The 25,883-nt window shown below is 50.4% G+C and overlaps 1 protein-coding gene across 1 annotated transcript in view; it reads right to left on the bottom strand.

The window, feature by feature from the left end:
- Positions 1 to 2,939: 2,939 nt before the first annotated feature.
- The window catches only part of LOC144166529 (uncharacterized), a 65,683-nt gene continuing 42,739 nt past the window's right edge, over positions 2,940 to 25,883 (bottom strand). Inside the window, exons 8-10 of the mRNA XM_077696036.1 lie at positions 25,599 to 25,805; positions 20,929 to 21,203; positions 2,940 to 9,964 (exon numbers count right to left, since the gene is read on the bottom strand). Coding sequence (XP_077552162.1) covers positions 9,569 to 9,964; positions 20,929 to 21,203; positions 25,599 to 25,805 — 878 coding nt within the window. The 3' untranslated portion in view covers positions 2,940 to 9,568. The remainder of the gene's footprint in view (positions 9,965 to 20,928; positions 21,204 to 25,598; positions 25,806 to 25,883) is intronic.

The following is a 25,883-nucleotide window of genomic DNA, read 5'->3' as shown; positions in this document are numbered from 1 at the left end:
TTAAAAAAAAAAAAAAAAACGTCGCGCCCGGGGAGAATCGAACTTCCCGCCTCCACAACGTAGCCAGATTCTACCTATCGTCTATCCTAACAGATGGCGCATTCGTGCAAAATAGACCCTTGCATTAAAAAAACACACAAAGGAACAGGAAAGCCTGCGATTCAAAGTTTTTTAGCTGGGAACAAGTTTTTAAATATCGTTTTTTATTTCGCATACATACAAAAGTATGTTGCCGAGCTACTCTATGTCATGGTTGCCAGCATTAGTTTTGGTAGGGACACATGCGGCTCGTAGATCAAAAAATTCGATTTAAAAAGTTCTAGAGCGTTATCTGCAAAACCGTTTCTCGTCAAGGTGCTTTAAGTGATGCCCTTTCATTTGGGATAGAGAATATATACTCGACAAAAATCGGTTGTCTGTCCCTTTAAAACTGACCTTGGTTCTGCTGCAGAGTTAGAGCTAGTGAAACTCAACAACGTGTACTGTTGGGCCCAGAGTACAGAGTAGAACCGTTGGCCTGAAAATTAATATGCAGAAAACCAAAGTAATGATCAATAACCTCGGGACAGCACAGCGGTTTCAGATAGGTGGCGAGGCAGTGGTAGTGGTAAGCGAATATATCTACTTAGGCCAAGTTGTGACCCCGGATCCCAACCATGAGGCAGAGATAATCAGAAGGATAGAATGGGGTGGAGTGCATTCGGCAGACATTCTCAGATGGTGAATGGCAGCCTACCACTGTCCCTGAAGAAGAAAGTGTATGACAGCTGCACCTTACCGGTACTCACCTACAGGGCAGAAACTTGGGAGGCTCACTAAGAGGGTTCAACCTAAATTGAGGACGACTCAGCGCGCAATGGAATGGAAGATGATAGATGTAACATTAAGGGACAAGAAGAGAGCGGAGTGGGTCAGTGAACAAACGTGTGTTAAGCACATAGTAGAAATTAAGAAGAAATGGACGTGGGCAGGGCATGTAATGAGAAGGCAAGATAACCGTTAGTGGATCCCTAGAGAAGGCAAGCGTGGCAGGGGGGCAGCGGAAAATTAGATGGGCAGATGAGATCAAGAAGTTTGCAGGGATAAATTGGTCGCAGTTAGTGCAGGACCGGGGTAGTTGGACATTGGGAGAGGCCGTTGCCCTGCAGTGGGCGTAGATAGGTTAGTGATGATGATGATGATGACTGTTGGGCAAGTTGGTAGATCATTTTAAAATTAGCTATGGTGCGAACAGAAACAAGGACACAGAAAAACGACGGGATGAGCGCTGACTTCCAGCCGAATTTACTATGAGAAAGACTTGCACCTTATGCACACGCACTTGGCACAACCTACACCGATACCCAGTTATGTCATACCCGATGTACTGCACATGCCAGAAAAAAAAATTCTCTCTTATTGGGACAACGTGATTGATGCCCTGCTCACACACTTACTGCCCAGTCTTTCAATTTCGTGTGTGCTTCAACTATTTCTTGCATAGTTCTCGCGTAGTTTCTGGTTCGCGCTGTAGCTATTTTTTTTTTGTAGTGTTGTAGTGAATTGTGCCCGCCACACTGAGTCTGGTTCGTGCAGACTGCGCCATTGAATCGCTCCTAGAAGGACGTTTATTGACACACCCTCATGAAAACGCTCAATGGAAAGCGCTGGGAGGAGGCATGAAGCTCTGGGATGCAACGGTCATTGAGGCAGGTTGCGCCGTGTTTAGTGTGAAGACTCTCGTGACTCGCGACATACTTGTCCACGGCCATCCTGAACACTGCTTGGCTGTTGCAGGTCCTCTTAAACAGCATTCTTTCCTTGTTCATGATTTTCGTTTTTTAGGCTCGCCTAGCAGCGCGTTTGAGTTATATGGACTCGGGAGGCAGCCAGTTGCACGCATTGCTTGCCTGTGCATGCGGGACCCTGTGGTGTAAAGGATATCCCCGCAAAGTTGCACACGAGCACCTACCGTTAAAGATTATGCAGGGCGTGGTTTCAATCCACAGCCCTCCGCGTTACGAGCCCAGCCTGTTTAGCATGCGCCATTCTGCCGGGAAAATACCCTGGACGATGGCCAGAACCTGCCCTTGCTATTGAAAGTGTGGCAAGAATGTGTCTACTTTAAACACGATCCTCACTCGAGGCCTACTTCACCCACTTGGCCCCCTTGGAGCAAACATACTGCAGGATCGAGTGGCGAGGCGAACTAATTCCACAGAAGTCGGTCGTCCAACTGCAGTGGCACTGCATTCACTGGAATGGTCGTCCCCAAGACTGCCCTGCTCACCGACACAACAGCCCACCACCTACCAACAGGACACAGAGGCACCCGACACAGTCCACTTGCTTTCAACCAGGCCTTTTTTCTCTTCATAACATTGCAAAACTTCTCTTCTCACATGCAAAAGAGCTCAACTATACTCTCCGTGGTGTTCAGCACTGTTGGCATCCCTTAAGTCCACTCCCAGTTGAGATGAGCTACATGCCTCACGAGGGCCTCACTTGTGTGTGGGTAGGGGGTTTCGGGTTTTAAGCCCCTACTGGCATCAGCATGAAGTGCCCAGCATACAGACTCCCCTCGTCATTAAGAAACTACCCTGCACCTACCCCAGCTAGTAAAGCCACCAAATGCACTCGCACACTAAACAGCGTGGAGGGAAGACACCACAGTGCTATCGTGCATTTCCTTTTATTTGCTATGCCACCACACTATTTATGACGAACTGCCCAGTTGTTGGCGTTTCTTACTGTTGCTTGTGACACTGTGTAGCTGCAATTCAGTCCTGTGTCTTCCCTTTGACCCTGCACACTGGTGCAGTGCTGCAGAGCTTGATGGGCCTGGGCAAGGCCCCTTCCAACTGTGGCCAAATTTTGGCCAAACTGTGGCCAAACCTCATTTCTAATCCTCAGCCTCGCAAGTGATCCACCAGCTAAACAAGGAAGGGGTGAGTCCCACATTGTGCAAGAAAAATAATATTTATTCATCTATCTTCTTGATACCGCCAGCGGCCTGTTGATTGCCAAGGCAGGAGTGTTTGCAAAATTTGTACACTAAGAACTTCACGTACACGTTGAAAAAAACAAACAACAACAACAAAAACAAAATTAAATGAGCACTATTTTGAACGCAAGCATAGAAATCTCTCTCAAGACTAGTACATGCAGAACAAGAAAAAAAAATTTGCTCACATAGCATCATCAACACGTTTACAACTTTGATTGGACCCATGTGATTGGGTATAAAAGAGAAGGGGGAAAAAAGATAGAACAGCAGCCACAACAACAATTGTGCCAGCTAGCACAGCTCGCAATAGAAATCCGTTAAAAATCGCAGCAGTATTATACAGGCTCTGAATCGCCCATACATAAAAAGTGGTTTATAACAGTACGGGCGAATTAGGAGACACAAAGCTGTGAATGAAATGAAAAAAAAAAAAAAAAAGAAAAGAAAAAGGAAAGATTGACATATAAAAAGGAAGAACAAGGTCAATAATAGCATTCAATATTAGACATGACACTTTTGGTTTCAAGAATGGCACTCTGTCGTCCAAAACCACAATGATCAGGAATAGAAAGAAGACGGGGGACAGTCAACTTGACACCTGGAGTGGCAGCACGCAAACAAGGGTGCACACAACTTGTTATAGAGCACCCGACAAGAGAAAAGGCACTTTCAGTTCAGGAATTTGAAGCAACGGCAGAACAGATAAGTCAAGAAGGAAGCCCTGACCATGTGATATAAAAGCGCGCTCCAAACCCCGTTCTCCTTGTAAAATAAAAATGGTGCGCATTTATTTTAGCATCAAGGACACAGTTGTGCTGCTTCTAGCGACAAAAATTGAGCCTATTGTGATCCCCTATAACGTTTCCAGATGCATTTTATTTTTTCTACTGAGGCTAGTGTTGAGGGATCGGACCTGCTGATGGAAATGACACACGAGCCTTAGCCCTTCTGTTTGAATGCTCTTGACGGATGCAGTGCCTTTTTTTTTTTTGCGCTTGGGTCTGAGATGACGCCGCGTGCATATTCTAACAAACGACCAAGCAAAGCATCCCTTTGGGCGAGTTAATAATCGGTAAACTCAGACTGGAATACTCGCGCTGCTTAGAGCAGTACAAAACGCAGACGGAGACAAGGAAACATGACACAGGCACAAACTATCAACCGTTTGTTCCTTGGAGTGCACAGCAACCAAGCATTCGAACCTAAGTTCAGTGAGTGACCCACCGCATCAACCAGAATAGGGGTCACGAGCCGCAAGGGGGCCGCAAAAGGGCCTTCCGCAAGTGCTGCAAGAGGGCCTTCAGTAAAGACCCCACAATCACGCTGGTGGCCATTACCTGCAAAGTGACTGAGCTTGCACACCAAGAAGTCTGAAAGGCGGTTGGCGCATTTAAAGGCCAACTGCACTCGAAATTTACACCTCTTTAAGGGGGGACGTGGCTTTCAAAATCAACTTTTTTATTTCTTTGTGGATTTTGATGAAAATTGGCACAGCAACTGGAAATGCTTCTGTGATAACACCATAAAAATTTGAAGTTAATATATTGATAACTTTTTTATGTATGAAATTTTCTTTCTGTTCCGCTTGTACCGAGCTTGAGCGGCTTATAAAACACGATAGAAAACTTGTTCGAAGTGCTTTGCATTCCCAAATGAATGGACGAGGTCGTGACAGTTTTAGAATTTTTTTTTTACAACACAATGTTTTTTAGTTTTCATTTTTTTAGAGGTTAATGTGCAACAGGCATGTCAACTGTGAACGATTATTTGAATAAAAAAATTACAAAAAACAAATCTGGAAAACCAAAAGTGTCACGACCTGAACAGTTCATCAAGGAATGTAATGCAAGAAACGGAATCAAAATAGACCCAGCGGTCACGAAGAAATCCCTGGGACAAGCGACACAGGTGGCAAAAAAAACTGTTTTGAGAAAACGGCTTCCGAAGTTGCAACATAGGTTTCACATATCAAAAGTCGTCACGGTTGTAGCCTTTCATGTCCTTTTGAACATGGGGCTTCTGGAAGGCCTTGCCTTGAAATTGGAATGCTTTTTCAGCCTTTCTCTTTCCAGAAAACATCATTTTCAGCTCCTCTGTGAAGAGTACATACCCCCCTTTGCAAACCAAACGGAGGGGAGAAGGGTTTCAATGGGCTTACAATGCAAAGTAGGTTAGTTGGTTGGCTGTATCGCACTGGACAACCTCCTTTTGCAGTGTTGTCACCATGGCAACAAGTTAAGCATTTTTTTTACTTAAATTTGAACATTTTTGGCTTTTTTTTGTTTTATCTTGCCTGGCACAGCAACTTAGTACTCATAGTGCAGGTGTTCATTGCCAAAAGTTTGCATACCACAAGGTTGAAAATGAGCTACTTTGAAGCTTGGTAGAGTATTCTGCATAACTCCCAACTTCAATGTTAGAGCATATTTTTTTTTACTACTTTTGACATTCAAGGCATCCAATATTTCTCGCAGCACAGCCAGTATGCCCTGAGCAATGGTATCAATAATTTACCTAAAAAAATCACTGTTAAATGCTGCCACAGTAACGTACATTTTTAACGCAGAGAGCATATTTTTATTCCTATATTACTAACTCAAACCTGTTTGCATGAAAATTACAAGTGCACGGGAAACATTGCGCAAGAAAGGCGATATGGCTCGCGCGCATCGCAGCGCACGCTTACCGCGACATATCGAGCTTTGATTATACCTGATATGGCTGGTCAGGTCGCTTTTAAGATTAAAACTAACGTCGCAGGCATTAATTACAACTACTGGCGTTCAATCGTAACCGGTTGCCCAGTCATGTGATGCTCCAATGCGCGTCGGCAATGCCGTGCGCGCCGCAGCGTTTGACGCGTCGACCGTTTCTTTCTCAAGGCTAGCGAGCCCACAGTCAAAACACAGCAATAACTAAGCATGTAAACATCGCAAATCCGACTAAAAGTTCACTTCACGAACCGCTATCGCAAGCGCGCACACCGCGTCACCCTCCGCGGTCTGGCGACGGAAGAGTCACGCGCACCACGAAGCGTTCGATGACCTCCGCCTTTCGAGCCACACAACTTCCCGTAATCTGGCTCGTTATCTCTGGCATTCCCATCGCGATAACGTCCGTGTTGAATACCACAGATTAAACAGAAACTCGGCCGAGCGAAGCGGCGAAAACGCACTCAATCCGCTCGCTACGCAGCTCAGGCGGCCGCCATCTTGCGTTGCGCCCGCGACATCCAATCAGGAGGTCGTTGTTCTGCGCCCCGACCGGAGGACCAATAGCGCTTCAGCATCTATTTCTAGCTTCGTTTGTGCGTCGTTTCTTTTCTGCCGTTTGTGCGTTTGTGAATGAACGAAGATAAAAGAGACGAGCGGAACCGGAAAGACGATCGCTCGGCCGATCTAACCATATCAAAATGGCCGCGCCCGGTGGCACCGTTGCGGAGATAGAGCGCTCCGAAAATTGCCGTTTTTTCGCCCTTTTGCGCTGATAGTTTGTCACCGCGCCTGACAAAAGTATTTTTTTATGCCACTTTGCGACGCTTTTCAGCGTAAAAACTTTGCAGACGCACAGAATAGGAAACATAGAAGCCGAATATGTGGGTTTCAAAAAAACGATGTTTTGGTCATTTTTCCGAAGTTGAAAGCCGCGTCCCCCCTTAAAACCTTATTTTCATACAGTCCGCCTAAAGAGACTCAATGATACAAAATACTACAGCTCAAATACGCGTATGTACGGCGCAAACAGGCGTCAGAAATAGGCGATTTTGGAACAGAAACTGAGAAGAGCGTGGCCATTACAAGTGACGTTGCAGCTGGCCCGGCCGGCGACAGAGCGGCCACAAGCGGCCGGCCTGCCGGAAGGCACCTGCGCGCAACGTTTCCCCCTCGCAACAGTCCTAGGGGGAAAGGTGCCGATTAGAGCTCGACCGGTTCTCGTGGCTGGTCGAAGGAAAACGCACCCGGCCGGCCGCACTTTTGCTTTATAGCTGTTTTGCCCGTTTCGCCACCAGGTGCAGCGCCGCCTGCGACGGAGCTATTTTGAACGTTTGTAACTCCTTAACAACACATTTCACGGGGCTACTAGTTATGTCCCAGTCGGTTTGGTGGTACGTACTGCACGTTCAAAGTAAATTTGGCAAGGTGAAATTTGAGGGAAGTTGGCCTTTAACCCTTTCAGGGTCACGGACGTACATGTACGTCCTCTGCAAACACCTTCAAAATGGTCAATAACGTACATGTACGGCATCGCTTGTATCTTTAAAGAGTGCGCCTTTTTCGCCAACTTCTCCTGCTTGGCATGTGCTGCCATACTGCGGAAACACGTCAAATTATTTTCTTGCGCCGATGGCTCTTCTTTTTATTTTTTTATGTTTTACTTCAGCGGCACGCCGGCTATCGCTTGCGCATACGGTAACGAGGGGGCGTGCTGGGTATCGCCCACCTAAGGCCCCTTACACCCACTGGGAGCCTCTCGCTTCTTACGCCTGCTACAGACCAAGGGCGCCTGCGAAACTGATGAGGCTCTTTTCTCCTTTTTTTTGTATTTTTTAGGAGCGGTGCGCCGACTATCGCTCGCGTATCCGGCGGCGCCTGCGGGGGCAGCGGCTGGTTCCAGTATCGTCCTCCGGGCGCTTCCCGATTTTTGCGCCCACAAAACTGATGTCTATCTGATTTCGATTCACTCAAAAGGTGCCGGCTTGTTACTCTCTTGTTTTTATTGAGAATTTTTCTTGTGTTACTCATGAATAAACCACATGTATGTAACAACACAAACAATTTTTTTGCCACTTTATGGTCACCCTAAAAAATTACGATAATTTTTTCTCAAAATAAATTCATCCGAAGAATTTAAACCAGCAATAACAAAAATCGACCCTGGGGGGGTCGCATTTGGCGAAAAAATTCAACCCTCAAAGGGTTAAAGCCATAGGTTTTGGGTGTGCCATTTTTATAAAGCTTAAGGGCTTTTCCCCATTAAGGGAAGTTCCAACAGCTCTGATCAGCAACTCGAACCGACGGGAATGCCAATGCCAGAAATTAAAAAAATATATATCTATTTCAGGGAAGCCTTTCTGCAGAATTCTTGTTGTCAGCTTTTTTTTTTTTTTCGCCTCAAGCTAAACTGTCAATTCTATATTGACGGTTGATGTTTGGGCCGGTTTATACTGTACCAGATGAGTGTATGCTACGAGTTTTGCCAGTGTTCAAAACAATGTTTCAAGAACCAGAATTTCTAAGTGATACCTCCTTAGTCTTTAACACGGGATATCCTAAAGTTTACTCTGTACAAATTTCTATCGCAATATTAAACTGAAACTTGAAAAACTTAAACTTAAACTATGCTGGTTACAAGGCACCGAAAGATAAATGAGATGGTTCGGTCAGGCCTAGATATTGACAACTTTGTTACATGTTTGTTACCTGGTGCAACGATTCCTTTTTTCTTTTCTTTTTTTTGCGGGATGGTGATTTGGGTGGAACGCTCAAAGCAAAATAACCGAGTGACCTGAGGACTCAATGGGTGCGAATGATTTGTCATGTGCAACAAGTTGCGTCCTCTTTGGGGCCTTGTTTTTGATCTGTCTGCAATGCAGTAAAGTTTTGTCATGGACACATATTGATCATCAATGTGTTGACCTCTAACCGACAGAAATCACCCCTCTTTCTGGACGTGTTCCTCATGGAGACAACACATGAAACCTATCCTGGCTTGTTTCTCTCAATCACTGCTGTTCACTTTTGCGGTTAGAGCACTTCTCAACACGAATGAAAAAAAGAAAAGGGAACAGAACAAGTGGTTGTAAAAGCAATGGCCCGCAATACTATAGAAAGAGCAGGAGAATGGAGAAATGTCGATTGCCCCCTCCCACACTCTTAGTAATGCTTTCGAAGTATCCGTGGAGTGTGTGATTGATTTTGTATGGGCCCTACCTCCACCTGCCACCACCGGGTATCCCATGTTCTAACTGACTCCTCTGAGAAGAAGGATCGGCCCTAATGTTTTCTTTCGCCGCATGTTCCCAGTGAAAGTGCCCTGCCATCATGAGCATCTCCAGGCCACCAGAGTGCTGGTCTGTCCTTGTCTGTGTCAGTGCTACCACACTTTCACTAAGTCCAGCGACCCCTGGGAATGTGCACTCTAGCGTAACCATGGCTTAACACTTCCCCTGCGGTAGAGTGTACTATAAGGTAAGGTGTGTCGTGCGGGGGAAGAACCAATGGAGAGCGCAGGTCCCTTTTATGATTAAAAAATGTATGGAGCACAGGCGTTCCCCCAGAGAACTCCTGTTGCAGGCAGCGCCCCCTATAAGTTTTTAAATCAAACCAACAGTTATTTTACGGGTTTCATAAAACTTTATACCATAAAACGGAGAAATAAGACCATCTAGGACCATAAAAAGGGATTAATTTAATAAGTAAAACTTCTGAAACCAACTAGTAGCAGCGGCCACCAGGGGCATTGCTAACAACCGGAGGTCCTCAGCAGAAATTTTCATCGCAAAAGGGCCCCCCCTAATCGGCCTTGAACGACACACCTTTGCCTTCGAGTTCACTCTACCTGTAGTAGTGAGAGCGTGGGTCATCACACCTGCTGCTCCGAACCCAGCAGCACGTCCCGCAGATGTGCCAGTCCCCCCTGCCCGTCAGCCTGGTGCGCGCTGCCGGCCAGGGCCAGTGCCCTGTCGAGGCGGGCACGGGCCTCCGAGCGCAGGGCGGCCGCGATGCGCTGTTGGCCTCCGCTCCCCTTGCCCTTGGCCGGGTCGTGCAGCAGGGCCTCGAGCAGGTGGGGCAGGTGGTGGGGCAGCAGGAAGCGCTTCTCGGGCACCAGGTCCAGCCGGTCAGGCAGCGTCGTGTAGGGCAGCCGGGCCACCAGCAGGTGGCAGTAGTCGCCCAGGGCCTGCGCCTGCTGGCTCAGCAATGCCGCATACGTCGTGTGGTACAGCTCGTCCACGCTGCTCTCGCTCGCCACGCCCACGTCCTGCACCGGGGGAGGGCAAGGGCGGCACTGAAGCTGCACCGCTCTCGCCAGGCCCTGCAGTGGGTGGCTGCCGCCTGCTATGTCCTTCGTCAACAACCCTTCACAGGACGATTTGGTCTTTGACACGTGCCAAATTATGATCGAGGCTCAACAAAAATACCTGAACGTGCTTGCTGCCTACGTATAACAAATGGGAGACAAATGCACATTGACGTGGATATGAACAACAACAGGCAAGGTAACGGCACTAAATAGATGCCAAAGCCTTCACAACTAACCCTTAGCGCTCAGCTGCAAATTCCCTTGACTGTTACCCGGCAGCAGAAATGATGGTTGGGTCAAGGCTTGTAGCACCTTGGTGGTTCCAAGGCAGCAGCATTTCCCTGACTTCAGGGCATGGGTCTCAGAGGGATTGCTGGGGAGTAGTGGTTTGTTGTCTCGCAACAAGATATTAGGGCTGCTGTTTATTGTTCACCCTCCATCAACCATCTCGCAAGCGGGAGTAAGAGAGGTGGAAAGTCGATACACCCAGCAACGCGTTCAGCGACCTTTGTACAGCAAAGATTCATCATCAGAGCTCACTAAAAATAGAACCTCCACCTCCTCATCGCTCGCAAGCCTCGATCTTCATTTCATGAGACTATCTATCCAAGTCAACCTCGACTTGGAACAACCAACCCACCACTCATGTAACCAATCCGTCAGACAAGATTTCCCCGCGTTCTTGTGCCAATTTCTAACCAACACCAAAGAATGAAGGAACAGGACCTATGTGACTCATTCACCTAGTCCTCATGTCAAGAATCACCTGTTGGCTACGACATTGTCCTGCTGAGCCCAAAAACGCGCGTTCGGTTCTCGGCCGCGGCAGCCACTTTTCTGATGGAGGCGAAAAGCAAAAATGCGCGTGTGTTCAAGATTTCGGAGCACGTTACAGATCCCGAGGTGGTCAAAATTAATCCGGAGCCCTCCACTGCGGCACGCCTCATCGCCTGAGTAGTGTCAGTGCATTAAGTCCCATAATCAATCAGAATCACCTGTGTAACCCATTACACTCATTAAAGGGGCCATACAGACAAAACACAAGTTTGGTTCATTCGAAAGATTGCCTCGTTAGAATCGTACTGACACCACTTTTCACGTAAACTTCGCTCAAATAAGCTACCGTATTTACACGATTGTAGGTCGACCATTTTTTTCAAATTTGACAATCCAATGTTGGAGGGTCGACTTAGAATCGAAATCGAACCGTCTACCGCTGGTCACGGCAAGAGAAACGAGAAATCAGGGCTGCTACGAGGTGGGGACAGCTTTGCACCCTCGTTCCCATGGTTATGGTCGAAAGTGTGAACCGCATGTGGCGTTTTCTGCTCGCGAAAATGCGCCGCTGACACTGCAGCGAATGCCACCCGCGCGCGCTACGCGATCGGCGGTGGCAACATGGCAGCGTCACCAGCCACGAAGAGGTCCGCGCAGCTCCAGCGACCGCTTCTAACCGCTCTTTAAGATATCACTGAAGGCACAAACGAAGGCATTTGTGCAGTATAGGAGCTGATAATATGGTCGAGAACGACACTATAAAGCATCATTCGCGCCGCTAGGGAAAGCGCCAATCAAATATCCGCCACCGTGGTAAGCCTAAACGTCTCCGGCGGCGCCAGCCTGCTGTCCCAAGCGCTTTCAAACTGCCGGCTTGAAGAGCGCACCTCCCCATTGGGGCAAGTCGTCAGGCTCCTCCCACTGCCGCGCCTGACGCGCGCGAATCGCGTGAAAAAACGCTGTATGAGGTTCGGCCTTTAAAAGCAGTAGAAGCTGCCGCGCGCGCAGAGTCGTTGACGCAACGCCGACGCGCACGAATCGCGTGCAAAAACGCGTCAAGAAGCGTTTTATTCGTATATATATATATATATATATAAAAAAAAATGAGCATTAGCGAATCCCTTGATTCAATGTGCGGCGCTAATGTAGCCGCCATGTTTGTTTTGGTATCGCGTGGCAGTGGCCGCTGCCGGTTGCTTCAATGGTTGTCATCTCGCAGCGAATGCATTCTTCCCGCTCAACCTACAGCGCATTGTTATTCCGGGTGCTTATACAAAAGCTTTTCTTTTTTAACATCTACCGCACATACCACGAGCGCACGGCTCTTGTCGAGAGCCGCCGTTTCGGTTAACGGAAGAGCTTTTCTTTGTGATACTATTTTCTACGCGGCGCTCGCATTTTTTTTTTTTTAGAGATGTAATTTTTGGGGGTCGACCTACATTCGAGTCAACTTACAAGCGTGTAAATACGGTATATATATATAATTGTAAAAAAAGGGAATGGCCATGCGACACACTAGGTCATCTCCCACAACAGAACCTATGATGTCATAAGCCCTGCTGTGCAATTGACTGAGGCTGGCAAAAGCAATAGTATGTATATGCAATACCAGTCAAAGTACCAACTTTTGCGCTCGCATTACCACCCTCCCCCCCCCCCCCCCCTTCCCCCCCATCGGATAATGCATACTTTGGCTACAGCAGACGTTGTTTTTTTTTTCTGGATTTTAAGAGGGTCCGTTGCAGCGGGCATTGACTGTACTTGACGAGTTGAAACCTGTGGCGGCAACAGCGGGCGACAGCAGCTCTGCACAGTTCTCATGCCCATTTGCACTTCTGTTTGGGCTGACCCTTCTTCAATTCCCGCTCTTCCTCCTACAAGCGAACGACGTGCGTCCACCAGCCCATAGCAAGTTTCTCGTTTCACCACGGCCTCCTCTGGTTGCACAGGCCACCAGAGGCATGGGAATGGACTTTTCAGCGGCGGCGAGGATGTGTGCTGTGAGGAGTTGGGTAGCTTCTTCCATGTGTAGGTGTTTTATGGATGTGTGGTGCAGTTTGGATGTTTCTGTAAATGTACTCCAGTTAGCTCTAGCTTCATTGAACCTTTTATGGGAAGATGAACTGTTTGGGCCTTTATCTAGGTATGTTAATGTAGTTGGAAAGTGGTCACTACCATATGGGTGAGCGCCAACATCCCACTCAAGCGATCGAAAGAGAACTGCAGAGCCAATAGCCAAGTCGGGGTGTGAATATGTGTTGTGTCCTATATTATGGCATGTAGGCTTGTTTTTGTTGGATAGGCATGCTCCCAAAGATGTTAGAAATTTTTCTATAAGGCGACCTCGGGCACTCGTGTGAGAAGAGCCCCAGAGTGCATTACGTGCGTTGAGGTCGCCTAAAAGGATAAATGGTGCGGGTAGCTGATCTACACGGCCCTCGAAATCCGAGCTCAAGAGCTGGAAATCAGGGGGGATGTAAACGGAGCATAGTGTTATTAGCCTATTGAAAATTATGGTACGAATGGCAACAGTCCCAAGGATGGTCTGTAATTGGATAGTGTGACACGCCAACGACTTTCAAGCAATGATGGCCACACCCACCGGAAGATGTATCACCACCATCCCTGTCCTTCCTAAATACCATGTAACTATTCAAGAAATTTGTATGTTTGGAATTTAAATGGGTTTCTTGTAGGCACATGACACTTGGCAGATTGGAGTGCAGTATCTCATACAGATCGTTCAAAGTTTTTAAGAAAACCTATTTAATCGCGCGTAAGTAAAGCGGGAACATTCCGCAACGCTCTTCGCAGCCCGCCTTTAATTTTGTCGCTGATCCGACTCGGAGACCGACCCTGCCGACACAGGCCTACCGTTAGGCCTACGTAGGAGTACGGCTCGGGACCGCGGGAGCACAACTGACAGCACTATCGGACAGCGTGTCTACTAGCGTTCTGAAGTGACAATATGTGCAACTGCTGTTGAGAACGCACGGTACCGCATCCAGAGAAGCCGACATGGAACCAGACAAGCGTCAACTTTCACCGACGACCGACCAGCGACGCTTACCCAGCGCGGCCCACCCCGGCGATTTTCAAGCGAGTTGGTCATCACGCGATCCCAGCGCGTCGGACAACGGGGGTCTGTGGGAGAACGCAGTTTCCCGAACGCAACGCAGAGCAGCTAGGAAGGCCGACGGTGAACCAGCGTCCCCCACGAGCCAAAGACAACGGACGGAGCTCGGCACGTACGTACTGCGTGTCCAACCCACGGTGCGCTGCGACATGACCATCGTCGACCCCGAAGACTTGAACCGAGCGATTAGCTCGTTTTCTGCGGACGCTGCGCTACTGCGACACCAGATTCTGAGAGTAAGCAAGTTGTCGAACTCCGTCACACTCACAACGTGCGACCCGATTCAAGCGGGCTGCATTCGCGAGATGACGGAGCTCCCGCTGCAAACAATAGACCCAATCCCGGTACGGGTGCACCAAGTACCGAACGAGGGCATGTCGCGAGGCGTCATCTACCGTTGCAGGCCGAATGAGCCGAAGCAAAAACTCGTGGAGGCACTCTACGCCGATGGCGTGGAAATTCTGGCGGCCCGTCCCATGGGCTCCCGGGGCACCGTGCTCCTATGCTTTGCATCGCCACAACCGCCTAGGAACGTGCTCTACTGGGGCTTTCCGTGAAGGGTTTAGCGCTACGAGCAGCACTCGCTGGTGTGTTCGCGCTGCCACAACCCTGGACATAAGGCGTGCGTGTGCCCGGCCAAGAATCCTGTGTGCAGCACTTGCGGCCGATCTGAACACTCGCCCAGCGATTGCCCCAATGGGGAGCGCAAATACTGCGTCCTCTGCAGGCAAGATGGCCACATGGCCATAGAACCAACTTGCCCTGCCCATGTTGCTTTTGAAGAGAAAGCCAACAAAAAACATCCCACCTCCACACGCCAGCGTAATAACCACAGACGCCGCCGAGGGCCTTCCGACCGTCTGTTCACAGGCGCCTTGGCAACTGATGCAGGCGGAGACGACACTAGGCTTGCCCACAACTACCATGCAAGCCACGCACCCAGCCCAACAAGCACTGCCGCACCGGGTGTGACTTATGCGAGCACGGTGACACGCAGTGCTACAACACCCGAGGCTGAGCTAACCAACATTCAGAGAGAAATGGAACAGGAACACAAGGCTTACAAGCAAGATATGCAGCGCCTCCAACAGCAGATCAACTGCCTACAAAAACAGGTAGAAGACACCAAGAAACAATACGCTCGGAAACAAAAAGCACGCGAGGAGCGTGTGAAAATGATAAGTGCTAACATCGCTGGCATGAAACAAATCGGGCACGAGTTGCCGGAGCAGAGTGCGGGACAACGGCCTTCTCCCGGCAGGAAGGATGAGCAACCAGAGCTGCACGACCTCCGCCCCTCGGACTCAACACAACAGCACAGCAAACGGCCCGACCAAACCCCAACAACACAGCATCCCCCTGACCCCAAAAGTCCACCAACATGGCAGAGCACCACCATAGAAGAGCCAACGTGGCTGAAATCCTTTCAGGACCAGCTACTACAACAGCACCACAGCCAAGAGCGACTGCTGCAACAGCACATTCAACTGCAACAACAACTAATGCAGCAACTCATGCAGATGGCCATGCAGCCTAGCACAGAGAGACTTAGTCACGGTGAACATGGCCCGGAACAGCAGCACACAGCCCTCTCCGCCTGAGCGACCCCCTGACGTCTTGCAGTGGAACTGCCGCGCGCTGCGACAGAGCGCGACCGAGCTCAACGAGCTCTTCCGCCTCACGGGGCAGCCAGCTGCACTTCTTCTGCAGGAGACCAGGGGCACTGAGCCGGGCGTGACCGGCTACAATGGGTACTTTCAGCCTACCATTGAGCACGCCAGGAATAACAGGGGGCAGCAAAACAAGGTTATCGAAGCTCAGGCCGCAGTTTTCGTACGGCGTGACATCCCGCAGGCACAGATCGACACGTCGGCCTACTGCAGCTCAGTGCAGGAGGAAGTAGTGGCTGTCCGCTGCACTCTTGGCAAACGCAGACTCCTCATGGTCTCGTACTACGGACGGCCTGAACCCAGTTGTTCCAGGCGTGGCTTGCGTGGCAGAGTGAATTTTCAATGGATGGCAGACCTCCGGCAGCACTACCCAAAGGACTACATTCTCATAGCAGGCGACTTTAATGCGCAACACCAGGAGTGGGGTTACCAGAAAATAGATGCCAGGGGCCTGCAGATCAAGCAAGCAACTGAGACGGCACGCTTGATACTGGCCAATGACACAGATTACCCGACACGCTGCAGCCCCCGAGTGGACCAGCGGGACACCACCCCAGACCTCACCTGGGCTGACAAGGGCCTAGTGACGGAATGGAGACGCGGGGCGGACCCAATGGGCTCAGACCACTACCCGCTCTGGCTGGAGCTGTCTGTGGGTGGCTGCACAGGCCGCCCTCGCCGATCCAAAGCAATAGATTGGGATGCGTTCCGGAAAGCAGTGGCAGAACACGACAAGAGGGTCCCGGTGACCCGACGGCTCCTTAGATCAGCACAGGAGGCCACACGACATCTGATGGTAGACGAGTCAGCTCCTACCCCGGATAAGCACTTACTGAACCTATGGACCACACGGGAGAGCCTTCACAAAATCTACCTGGCCAATGGCCGGCAATACGGGGATCTCCTCCGAGTGCGCAACAAAACTGCTCAGGCTCGCCGATATGCCAAGCAGCTTGCCCGTTCGAGGTGGTTTGAATACTGCGAAACCTTTGACAAGCACACCAGCACTCGCAAGTTATGGCAAACCCACCGAACCACGTCCGGCAAGCACAAGACACAAAACGCGGCACTCAACATACAAATGGCCTTAGACCTGACGCCAGAAGAATTCGAGGTGGCCGCCGCTGAGGCATTCTTTCCACAACCGGCCATCCCAGCAGACCCACGCACCTATGAACCAAGTAAACCAGCCAATGACCTGGGAGCTGAGGCACCATTCACTCTGCAAGAGCTGACCCTGGCCCTGGATGCTGCCAACGTGCGCAGTGCTCCAGGCGGGGATGGTATCACTTGGCGAATGCTCCTCAACCTTGATGAACCAGAGAAGCTCCTGCTGCTGGACGAGCTGAACGAGATTTGACAAACTGGGAGCATCCCAGCAGAATGGAAACATTCTATTATCTACCCCATCCCAAAGTCAGGGAAAAAACCCAACAGCATCAAGAATCTCCGACCGATAGCTTTAACGTCAACGCTATGCAAGCTCCTCGAGCGCATGGTGCTGACTCGGCTCACATACCACCTCGAAGAGGAGAACCCAGCTTTTTTCGATCCAGCCCAGACTGGCTTCCGACCAGGGCTGTGCACTCAAGACAGCCTTCTGCTACTGCGCCAGTTGGTGGGAGGGGGCCGTCGGGGTCGCCTTAAGGTTCCTGGCATCCTCCTGGCAGTAGACTTGCAGAAAGCCTTTGACACGGTGGCGCACACAGCGATACTGAAGGCTCTCGATGGGGCTGGAGTTGGCACACGAATCATGAACTTTGTGCGATCATTCCTGGTGGCCCGAACTTTTGAGGTCAAATCTGGATCGGACCACCCAAGGACATTCTCAAATTCCAGAGGTGTGCCGCAGGGTGCCATCTTGTCTCCAGTCCTCTTTAACATCGTGATGCGAGGACTGGCTGTAGAGCTACGGAAAATTCCGCACCTGGGCTTGACATTCTACGCAGATGACATCACGCTGTGGGTGGACCCCAAGGGCACGAACTTGAACGCAGCAGATGTACAGGGAATCATGCAGCAAGCCTTGGACACCATCGACAACTACCTCCCTTCCACTGGCATGCAGCCGTCACCGGAAAAGACTAACCTCCTCCTGGTAGGTGGCTACGACTCTGAGCGAGCGAAAATAAGCCTTACACTGACCGGCAAGACCATCACCCAACCAGCGGAGCGGTGGGTGAGGATCCTTGGGGTTCCCCTCAGTGAGGTTGGTGGACCAAAGGAATGGATCCGTCAGCTTAAGCCAACGTGGCGCCGACACCTCCACCTGATCCGCCGCATAGGCAACCACTTTGGCGGTGCCGGCACACGCACCATCAGGACATTATGCCTGGCAACCCTCACCTCTAAGGCATGCTACGGAGCAGCTTGCTTCACATTGAACCAAACCCACTACGCACAACTGGAGGTCCTCCATCTCGAATGTCTCCGCGCAATAACTGGCCTGCCGCGTCACACGAGGACTGAAGAACTCTACAGGTACTCCGGCCTCCCTCCCCTCAAAGCCTTTATCGAGGCACACAATGAAGGCCATGAACTACGACGGCAAAATACAACTGCGGGTAGAGGACTCCTCACCCTCACAAAAGAACTACCCCCCGATGCACCCAAACTGCCACGCCTGCTGGAGCCTTGGCTCGATGTGCTCCTCAAGCTTCCCAAACCACTCTCCAAAAAGTGCCATCAGCAGGATCATGAAGCGGAACGTAGAGCAGCAGCTGCCTGTACTGACAGAACCCGGAACTCTGTGTTCACGGCAGCCACCTGGGACCCCATCACGCGCAGAGCCAGGCTAGCTGCGATCTCCCCAATCGGCACATGCAGACAAATCCACGTGCATGAGCACCGACCCAGCCCAGACCAGATTTCACTGTCCGCCATCCTGTGTGCAGTGGACGGGGTTTGTGGGGAGGCCCGTCGAGGACTGAGGCAGACAGGGGAGATTGTGGTGATCTACACAGACAGTAGAGAGGCCATAAAAATCCTTGGCCGCACCCCCAGGACTGGCACGCTTGCTCACAGGATCAAAATGGCAAGCACAGTGCTGTACCAGCAATATGGGGTGGAGGTGAGGGTGGACTGGGTACCAGGTCACGCCGGTGGCATTGGCGATGGAGCCGCACAGGCGTTGGCGAGCGAGCTAATGGACGACCGCTCCGCCCTGGTGACCCAGACTACGCCCGCACCAGACGACCCCGACCCAAGAGCCAAAATTCTGGCAGCCAAGAGGGAGCGAAGGCACGCCCTTTGGCAGCACATCCCCACCAACCACCACCCACTGCCCCGAGGACTGCCACGGGGGGCTCAGGTCCTCATCCACAAGACACGTGCGGGGGCTGCACTAACAGCAGACGTGCTCGCCAAATGGCGGGCCCACCACCGATGCAGGCCCGGGGCTGCCGACGACGACAGCGACGACGGCGACCACGAACAGGGCCCCATAGTGAGCTGCTCCACATGCACCATGGAAGTGTGCCCAACAGTGACCCACATGCTGTGGGAGTGCCCTGGCTACCGGGACCTCCGTGCCCAGTACCTGCCACCGCACATCAACACTCTGCAGCAATGGACCACCCCCAACAACAGCCGCGACACCCTGCTCTCCCTCTGGGCGTTCGCTCACGAGGCAGGCATCGATCTCCGCATGTGATTGCAAATGTATACCATGTACACGCATGTGTGTACGCACTTCTTTCTCTTCTTTCTTTGTTTCTGTCTCTTCTCCGACACTCTTCTTCCCCCCCTATTAGGCCAAAGAGCCATTCCACAATAAAGACTTTTCATTCATTCATTCACCTATACAGTTCCATTAAGTTATGTTTTCTCTTCCCATGAGAGCCACTTGAGTGTCTATGTTTGTGTGTTGTCTTTCGGGGCTGTGACTCTCGTCTTTTTTAGCTTGTCGGAAGGCTTTGGTGTCGGGACACGTTCTTTGCGCTGTGTTGCAAGCAAAAACGGTCCGTTGTCCTTTTCGTCGTCGCATGTGCTCAGAGTGCCCGAGTGATCAGGCTCCTTGGACCGCGCACCCTTTGGGCGCGGTTTGCCTGGCCCGCAACCACCGAGGGCTTCAGGAACGCCTCGGATGGCACAGGCAGTGCGGCGGGGGTGGGAGCTGCTTCTGGTTCCTCCGTCTCCATCTCCTCCGTGCCCTCGCGTGTGGTTTGGGACGGTGGAGCGGAAGTGGAGGATGCAGCACCACTCCCAGCAGACATGGTTGTCTCCACAACCGCTGCTGGCTCAGCAAGTGGTGTGGGGACGAAATGGGCTGCCAGAGGCAGCCCAGGGAGGGAGGGGGGCGGAGGCGGGACAAAGTCTGACTTACAGTACTGTGTCGCCATTGAAGCCAGACATCGCTCTGCCCCCCTGGCGAGCTGCATCGGTGTACTTCTTCCATGCCTCTGGGAAGGTGATGTTCTCCGGGACCTTAACATTGATTATCTTTTTTTTTTTTTTTCAAGTTGAATTTTTCACACTTTTGAGAGTATGCAGCACGTGGTCCCTGGCAGTTTGCACAGGTGAGATTTTGTGAAGGACAGTTGTCTGAGGGATGATCATGTTGTGCGCATTATGCTCATGTTAGTCGATTGTGGCAGGAGTTAGTGCCATGCCCAAACCTCTGGCGTTTAAAACAGCGGCATGGGTTGGGGATGTATGGTCTGAGGGATGTATGGCAGATGGGCTCTCTGTCTGTTTACTAGGCAGGTAGCTCTGGGACCTCTTCGCTATCGGGGTAAGGCTGACGAGGAAAGTACCCCAGTCCCCTGCTTCATTTACATGCCATATGATATCTAAATGTTCTAAATCCAAAGATCAGCGGCCTAAAAGGGGCCGCACCGAAGTAACCATTCCTCCATTGCCAACCACGAGTTTCCCAAAGCCGGACAACTATCCTAGGCTTTTGATAATGGAATCTGTCGACACATCGAACCCCTTGCCGTGAAGTCCGTCTTTCTCATCTCTAAATATCTTGAGGACATTGTTGGTAAATCCTACAGAGCCAAAAAACTTAGAACTGGTGAAGTTCTTGTGGAAGTTAACAACAAGCAACAAGCTACAGATCTCTTGACTCAAACTCACATCACATCACATCAAACTCACACCCCACCGCAGCCTCAACAGCTCCCAGGGTGTGATCTCTGAGCCAGATCTGATGAACAAAACTGAAACCGATCTGCTGGAAGGCCTTAGAGAGCAAGGTGTGACAGCAGTGAGGCGCATCATGATTCGTCGAGGTGGTAAGGAAATTCCAACAAAGCATGTAATATTGACTTTCAACCGTTCCGCTTTTCTGGAATCAGTAAATGCAGGCTTCATTCATTGCCTCGAGCGGAACTCACCTTGTGCAGGCGGTATGCCTGGTGCTTGAGCAGTGCGCCGTCCGACTCGAGCACGAGCATCTTGACCCTTCTTCCCCCCTGAGGGGCCTCGTTGAAGCGGGGGCAGGGCAGGTGCGCCATGGCCAGCGCCCAGTCGTGGGTCACGTGGGCGGGGCCTGTGGCCGCCTCGTCAAACTCCACCCGCACGCCCAGCTCCGACTGCAGCAGCGCACACAGCTGCCCCACGGCCGCCACGTGGGCCTCGCTGTCACGCGAGTACACCACGCGCACCTCCACTGCGGGCAACGGGGAAGGAGAAGGGGGCAGTGCTGGGGGGTGAGGACGCCCCCGAGGGGGAATAACCATCCACTCCAACCTCCCCACTTGTCCTCTCTCTCTCACAGCTCTTAACATCACAGCTGTCAAGAGCTGTCGATGATAGTGCAAATGCTGCGGAATTCGCGCCCCCATTCACACTTCCAAAATGCACAGAACAACTTACTCGGGTGAGAAAATGTACCAAAACAGAGACATAGGCAAGAAAGAGATATTCAAACAGCAATTTGATTGTTAAAGATTAAAGCCGTTCCACTGAATGTGAAAGCTGACGGAAGTGCACAGAAAGTGATTAACCATAATGGTCTGTAGCACTATTATCTGCTCAGTGCACCATCCAAAGCAATTCAAATTTCCCGCCTCCGTGATATCGCGGCCCCTAACTGAAACTGCGCCAGCGGGAGTTCTGTTCTTTTTGTGCTTGCTTTTCCTCCCACACGTGCCGCCGTTGCACTGCCACTTTTTTCCGCTTACTATTGTAAAAAACAACCCAACAAGCGTTCCTAACTAAATGAACGCGGGCGCTGCCGGTTAATTATGTATATTTCGCATCAAATGTACCTGCAGTTTTTTTTTGCGCTAAAGAACGGGGAGGTGTATGACAAGCGCCAGCAATTCACAAGTTTCGAATGGTTCCAAGTATTTAAACCGCTTGGTTTTCGAAGCCTCTACGGGATGCCCTACGACGGAATGCCAGGACCTACTTGGGTCCGCTATCTCGCGGCACCGCTCGATTCCGGCAGTCGTTTGACATCGACCGTCACAGCAAGCTACGATGACAAGGCGAGCTAAAGTGCTCTGCACTTAAAAATGGCTCTGTAACATACATTGCTCGTCAGCACATTCATAGGGTGCTGTGCGGCCTGCTCGATGGCTTGTGCATCCCAAAAAGAAAATGGCCAAGGGACTCAAAGAGCAGACCAGACTCGTTTCTTGAGAGCATAACTTCAAGGTAGACGTGTGCGAATATTCAAAACTTTGATTACTTTGCAAGTAGCACTTGCTATCCCATTCAATTCACAGTGCAGTGTTACCATTCAAACTGTTCAAACTTCGAGAATATTTGGAATCAATGAACAGGGCAGTAAAAGTCGGCTCCACCACGTCACTTGTAAGCTTAGGAGCTTTGAAGGTTCACTGCACGGTACACTCCTTTGGGTTGGTTTTCTCGCATGACACCAAAGATGTGCGAGAAAGCATAACATGGGTAAGCCCTGCGTAAACTACAGTGCGAGTAACGGGACAAGATGAAGAGCCAACAACACGATCATACCGTATTTATTCGAAAATAGGTCGAGCACGAATATAGGTCGACCCCCTAAAAATTGAAGTCGCCGAAAAAAGAAATAATATATTCGATTATAGGTCGACCCATACTTTGAAGAAAAAAACTTGAGGAAACCTTTTAAAACTCCCATTTATTTACAACGCGGTCACCTCACTGGTCGGAGCCACACACTGCGTCGTCGTCGGAACTTGCGCCGCAGTTCATTACCCACCCCCGCCCCGGACTGGCTTTGAAGGCTGAACGGCCAATCCCGCCTCGCAGCGCTAACTGTTGAGCTTTGGTCTGAATATCTTCGCAGGACACTCGGTGTCCTTTCGCACGCTCCTCTTCCACGTGCAGCCGGAGTTTTTTCTCGAGAGCATCGTGCCTCCCACCACGAAACGCACGACGCAGTCCCCTACAAGCAAAAAGTTCGTCGTCCCGCTGTTTCCGCCATCCCCTGATCAGCTTTTCATTAACGACTAACTCTCGCTGAGCGGCGAAGTTGTTCAAGTTCTCAGCAAACAGGATCACCCGCCGCTTAAAGTCCGACGTGACATCGCGAAATGCGCACGAGAAAAACGTTGTGTGCGGAAATCACAACGAAGCAAACACAAAGAAAGCGCATGAAACGGCGAACGGGAGATAGTAGAGACAGCGAGCGAAGCAGGCAACGCCGTTCCGTTCACGAGGTGGCTACGCTAGGTGGCGAAAGTCACCTTACCCCCACCTCGCGCTAGCCGCTACCGCGGCTCCGAAGACACCAAGCCAAGCCAATCTAGCTCTCTAGCCAGTACGTAAGCTCGCTCGCATGCTCGCTCGTGTCCGGTTCGGCCGCAGGTAATGCGCGATAGCCGGCAGTGACTGTGGGTGGTTTTCTTACGCTGATTGTTTTGTTATTTTTTCCTTTATTTTCTTGCCTGTCTTTGTTCTAGATGCTCCGCGCTACCGCCTCAAATTGAGGAGCGCCGGGCGCGACGGAGAAACGGATCGCTCGGTGCGCTCGCCATTTTTGATCACGACTATAGGTCGAGGTTCTTCGGTCACGATTATAGGTCGACCCTCAATTTTTAAGCACATTTTCGGAAAAAAAAGGTCGACCTATATTCGAATAAATACGGTAAGTGCCCGGTGTCCAATTACCTCGTGCTTGTTTCAGAGAATATATTTTGCATGTGTTTTAGAATGGCTTTTCTCATTTTCAACATTAGGCAATTTCATGTATCCCTGTTCGCTGAAACAACTGTCCTTTGTGTTTATGAACCTGGAAATATACTTCAAAAATTGTGTGTGCTTTTGCATTCCACACATCCTGTGCCTTTTCTCCCAATTATACACATTACAATTGTAATCCTCTCTTTCTGTTCCAGCATTACCATTCCTGCACAAGCTCAAAAAGCCCCAGCAGAATCTGCACACGAATAAAACGAACAAAACACTTGCAACTACACACCAGGGGTGGAACAGCTGAATCAGATTTGATAGCAATTTTTGGAGCAGCGAAACCTCGAATTTGTAGCAGAAGAACAACATTTATTATGTCACCTTAGGAGCCTTTTTAGAAATCAAATTTTTGGCAACTCCAGGGAGAAAAGTGCACTTTTTATCGGGTTTGAACGTACATAACACGGAAACAGCACTTCAATAAAGCTTTTGCTACTGCACTACCTTTTCACAAACCATTTTTAAATTCTTAGGCTCTATGCATAGATAGCATGGAGCGCCGTTGGAAATATCGAATTGAAAAATTAAGCAATGGTAAGGCATTTTTGTTATCAAGTGAATGCCGAAATTATGATTTTTGTAATCCCAGACTCGGCTTTACACACAAGTGCAGAGTCATGGCAAAAGTTGTGCAATGCAAGGTGACAGTCGTCTCACCCCACCAGCCCTCCCATTTCAATCCCCAAGGTGCAGGTGCACTACGATCGCAATTTGAGTAACGTTGCTATGTTTAGTCACTCCCTTTTGGCATTAAATTTTACTTCAGATAGATGAACCATTATTACCAACGTGCAATAATAGCCTGTCCCAATATCAGACACTGTTTGAACATTTTCGGCGATGTAGCCTGCGCCGCCGCCACTTCTGCAGTGTTGATCGTCCCATTCTCGTCGCTCACAAGCTCGCTGTCAAAGGCAGCAATAGCAGCGTTTTATAACACCGCAATGAGTCCGAAATTTCACTTCAAGCATGCACCGCGCCTCATACTCAAGGCCGAAACACGGCGAATTTGAGGGCCTAACGCTGGTCTTCATGAACTCCCGTCTTTCAAGTTGTGCAACTTCCCTCAGCAACCCAGCCACCCCAATAACCAAAACCATGGTAGAAATCGGCGAAGAGCATTCTGCCTGAACCACGAGTAACTGCTTCGCCCGGCGGCCATGTTTTCCAATCTTAACCACACCAAGATGGCGGCGCCCAGTAATGTCGTTACGGAGAAACGGCGCTTCGAAAATTGCCCGTTTTTTCATCAAATTGCAAAGCTAATTTGTCACCTCAGTACACATAAGTATTTTTTCTACAGGACTTTGCAATGGTTTCCGATGAGAAAACTTTAAAAACTCGCAGAATGTTACATGTGCAACCCGACATTGCGACTTTCGAAAAAACGATCTCGGGGACAATTTTATCCCGTTTTTTTATTGAATGACCAATTGACTAAACCTTTACAAACAGCATCACCTTGGAGGTGCTGGAAAATTATGCCGTCAGTAAGCACTTTTCCCCACTGAAACTGACGGGAGCATTAAAATCCTTTGCTCTGAGTATTTTGGAGCAGTTTGGCGCAATTTTTGCAATTTTCAAGCTTTTGGGGCAGCCTGGCGCAAGAAAACAAATTTGTATCAAAACTGCGCAATATGCACAGCTGTCTCACCCCTGACACACCCTCACTCCGGCGCATGTGGCCTGTATTGGCGGCAGGCCCAAATGGTTCGCATGCTGCCTTCTCCCGCACGTTTTCACTACCGACATAGGTTAGCCATGTCTAATGCACCCCGCTCCCTGTTCTACATGAGGGCAGTTGACCACCCCCGCCTGTGGCCAAGTCTGCTCCCCCCCTGTGCAAGCAAGGCGGTCCACTGACCTGGTGGCTGTCGGGGTGGAACGGTGCCTGGGGGGACTGGCAGAGTGGCCTTCTTGGAGCGCGCAGCCAGCCAGGCCCGGTGCCGAGCCCACCAGACGGCCCCAGCCATCACCAGGGCCGAGGCCACCAGCAGGGGCACCAGCAGCAGCCACAGCAGCCGGCCCTCGGGGGCTCCCCCTCCGGAGGGGCGGCCAGTCTGCTGCGGGACTGCAGGGGAAAGGGGAAGGGGTGGGCTTTGTACAAGGAAGGCACCACACCAACGGGCACTCGTGCTGAAAGTGAAGA

Source organism: Haemaphysalis longicornis, unplaced genomic scaffold (genome assembly GCF_048455015.1).
Source record: "Haemaphysalis longicornis isolate Haplotype H1 unplaced genomic scaffold, Haemaphysalis longicornis Haplotype H1 scaffold_179, whole genome shotgun sequence".
In the NCBI taxonomy this organism is placed as follows: Eukaryota; Metazoa; Arthropoda; class Arachnida; order Ixodida; family Ixodidae; genus Haemaphysalis; species Haemaphysalis longicornis.
The sequence above is the reverse complement of the archived record's forward strand: the minus strand, read 5'-3'. Positions and strand labels throughout refer to the sequence as shown.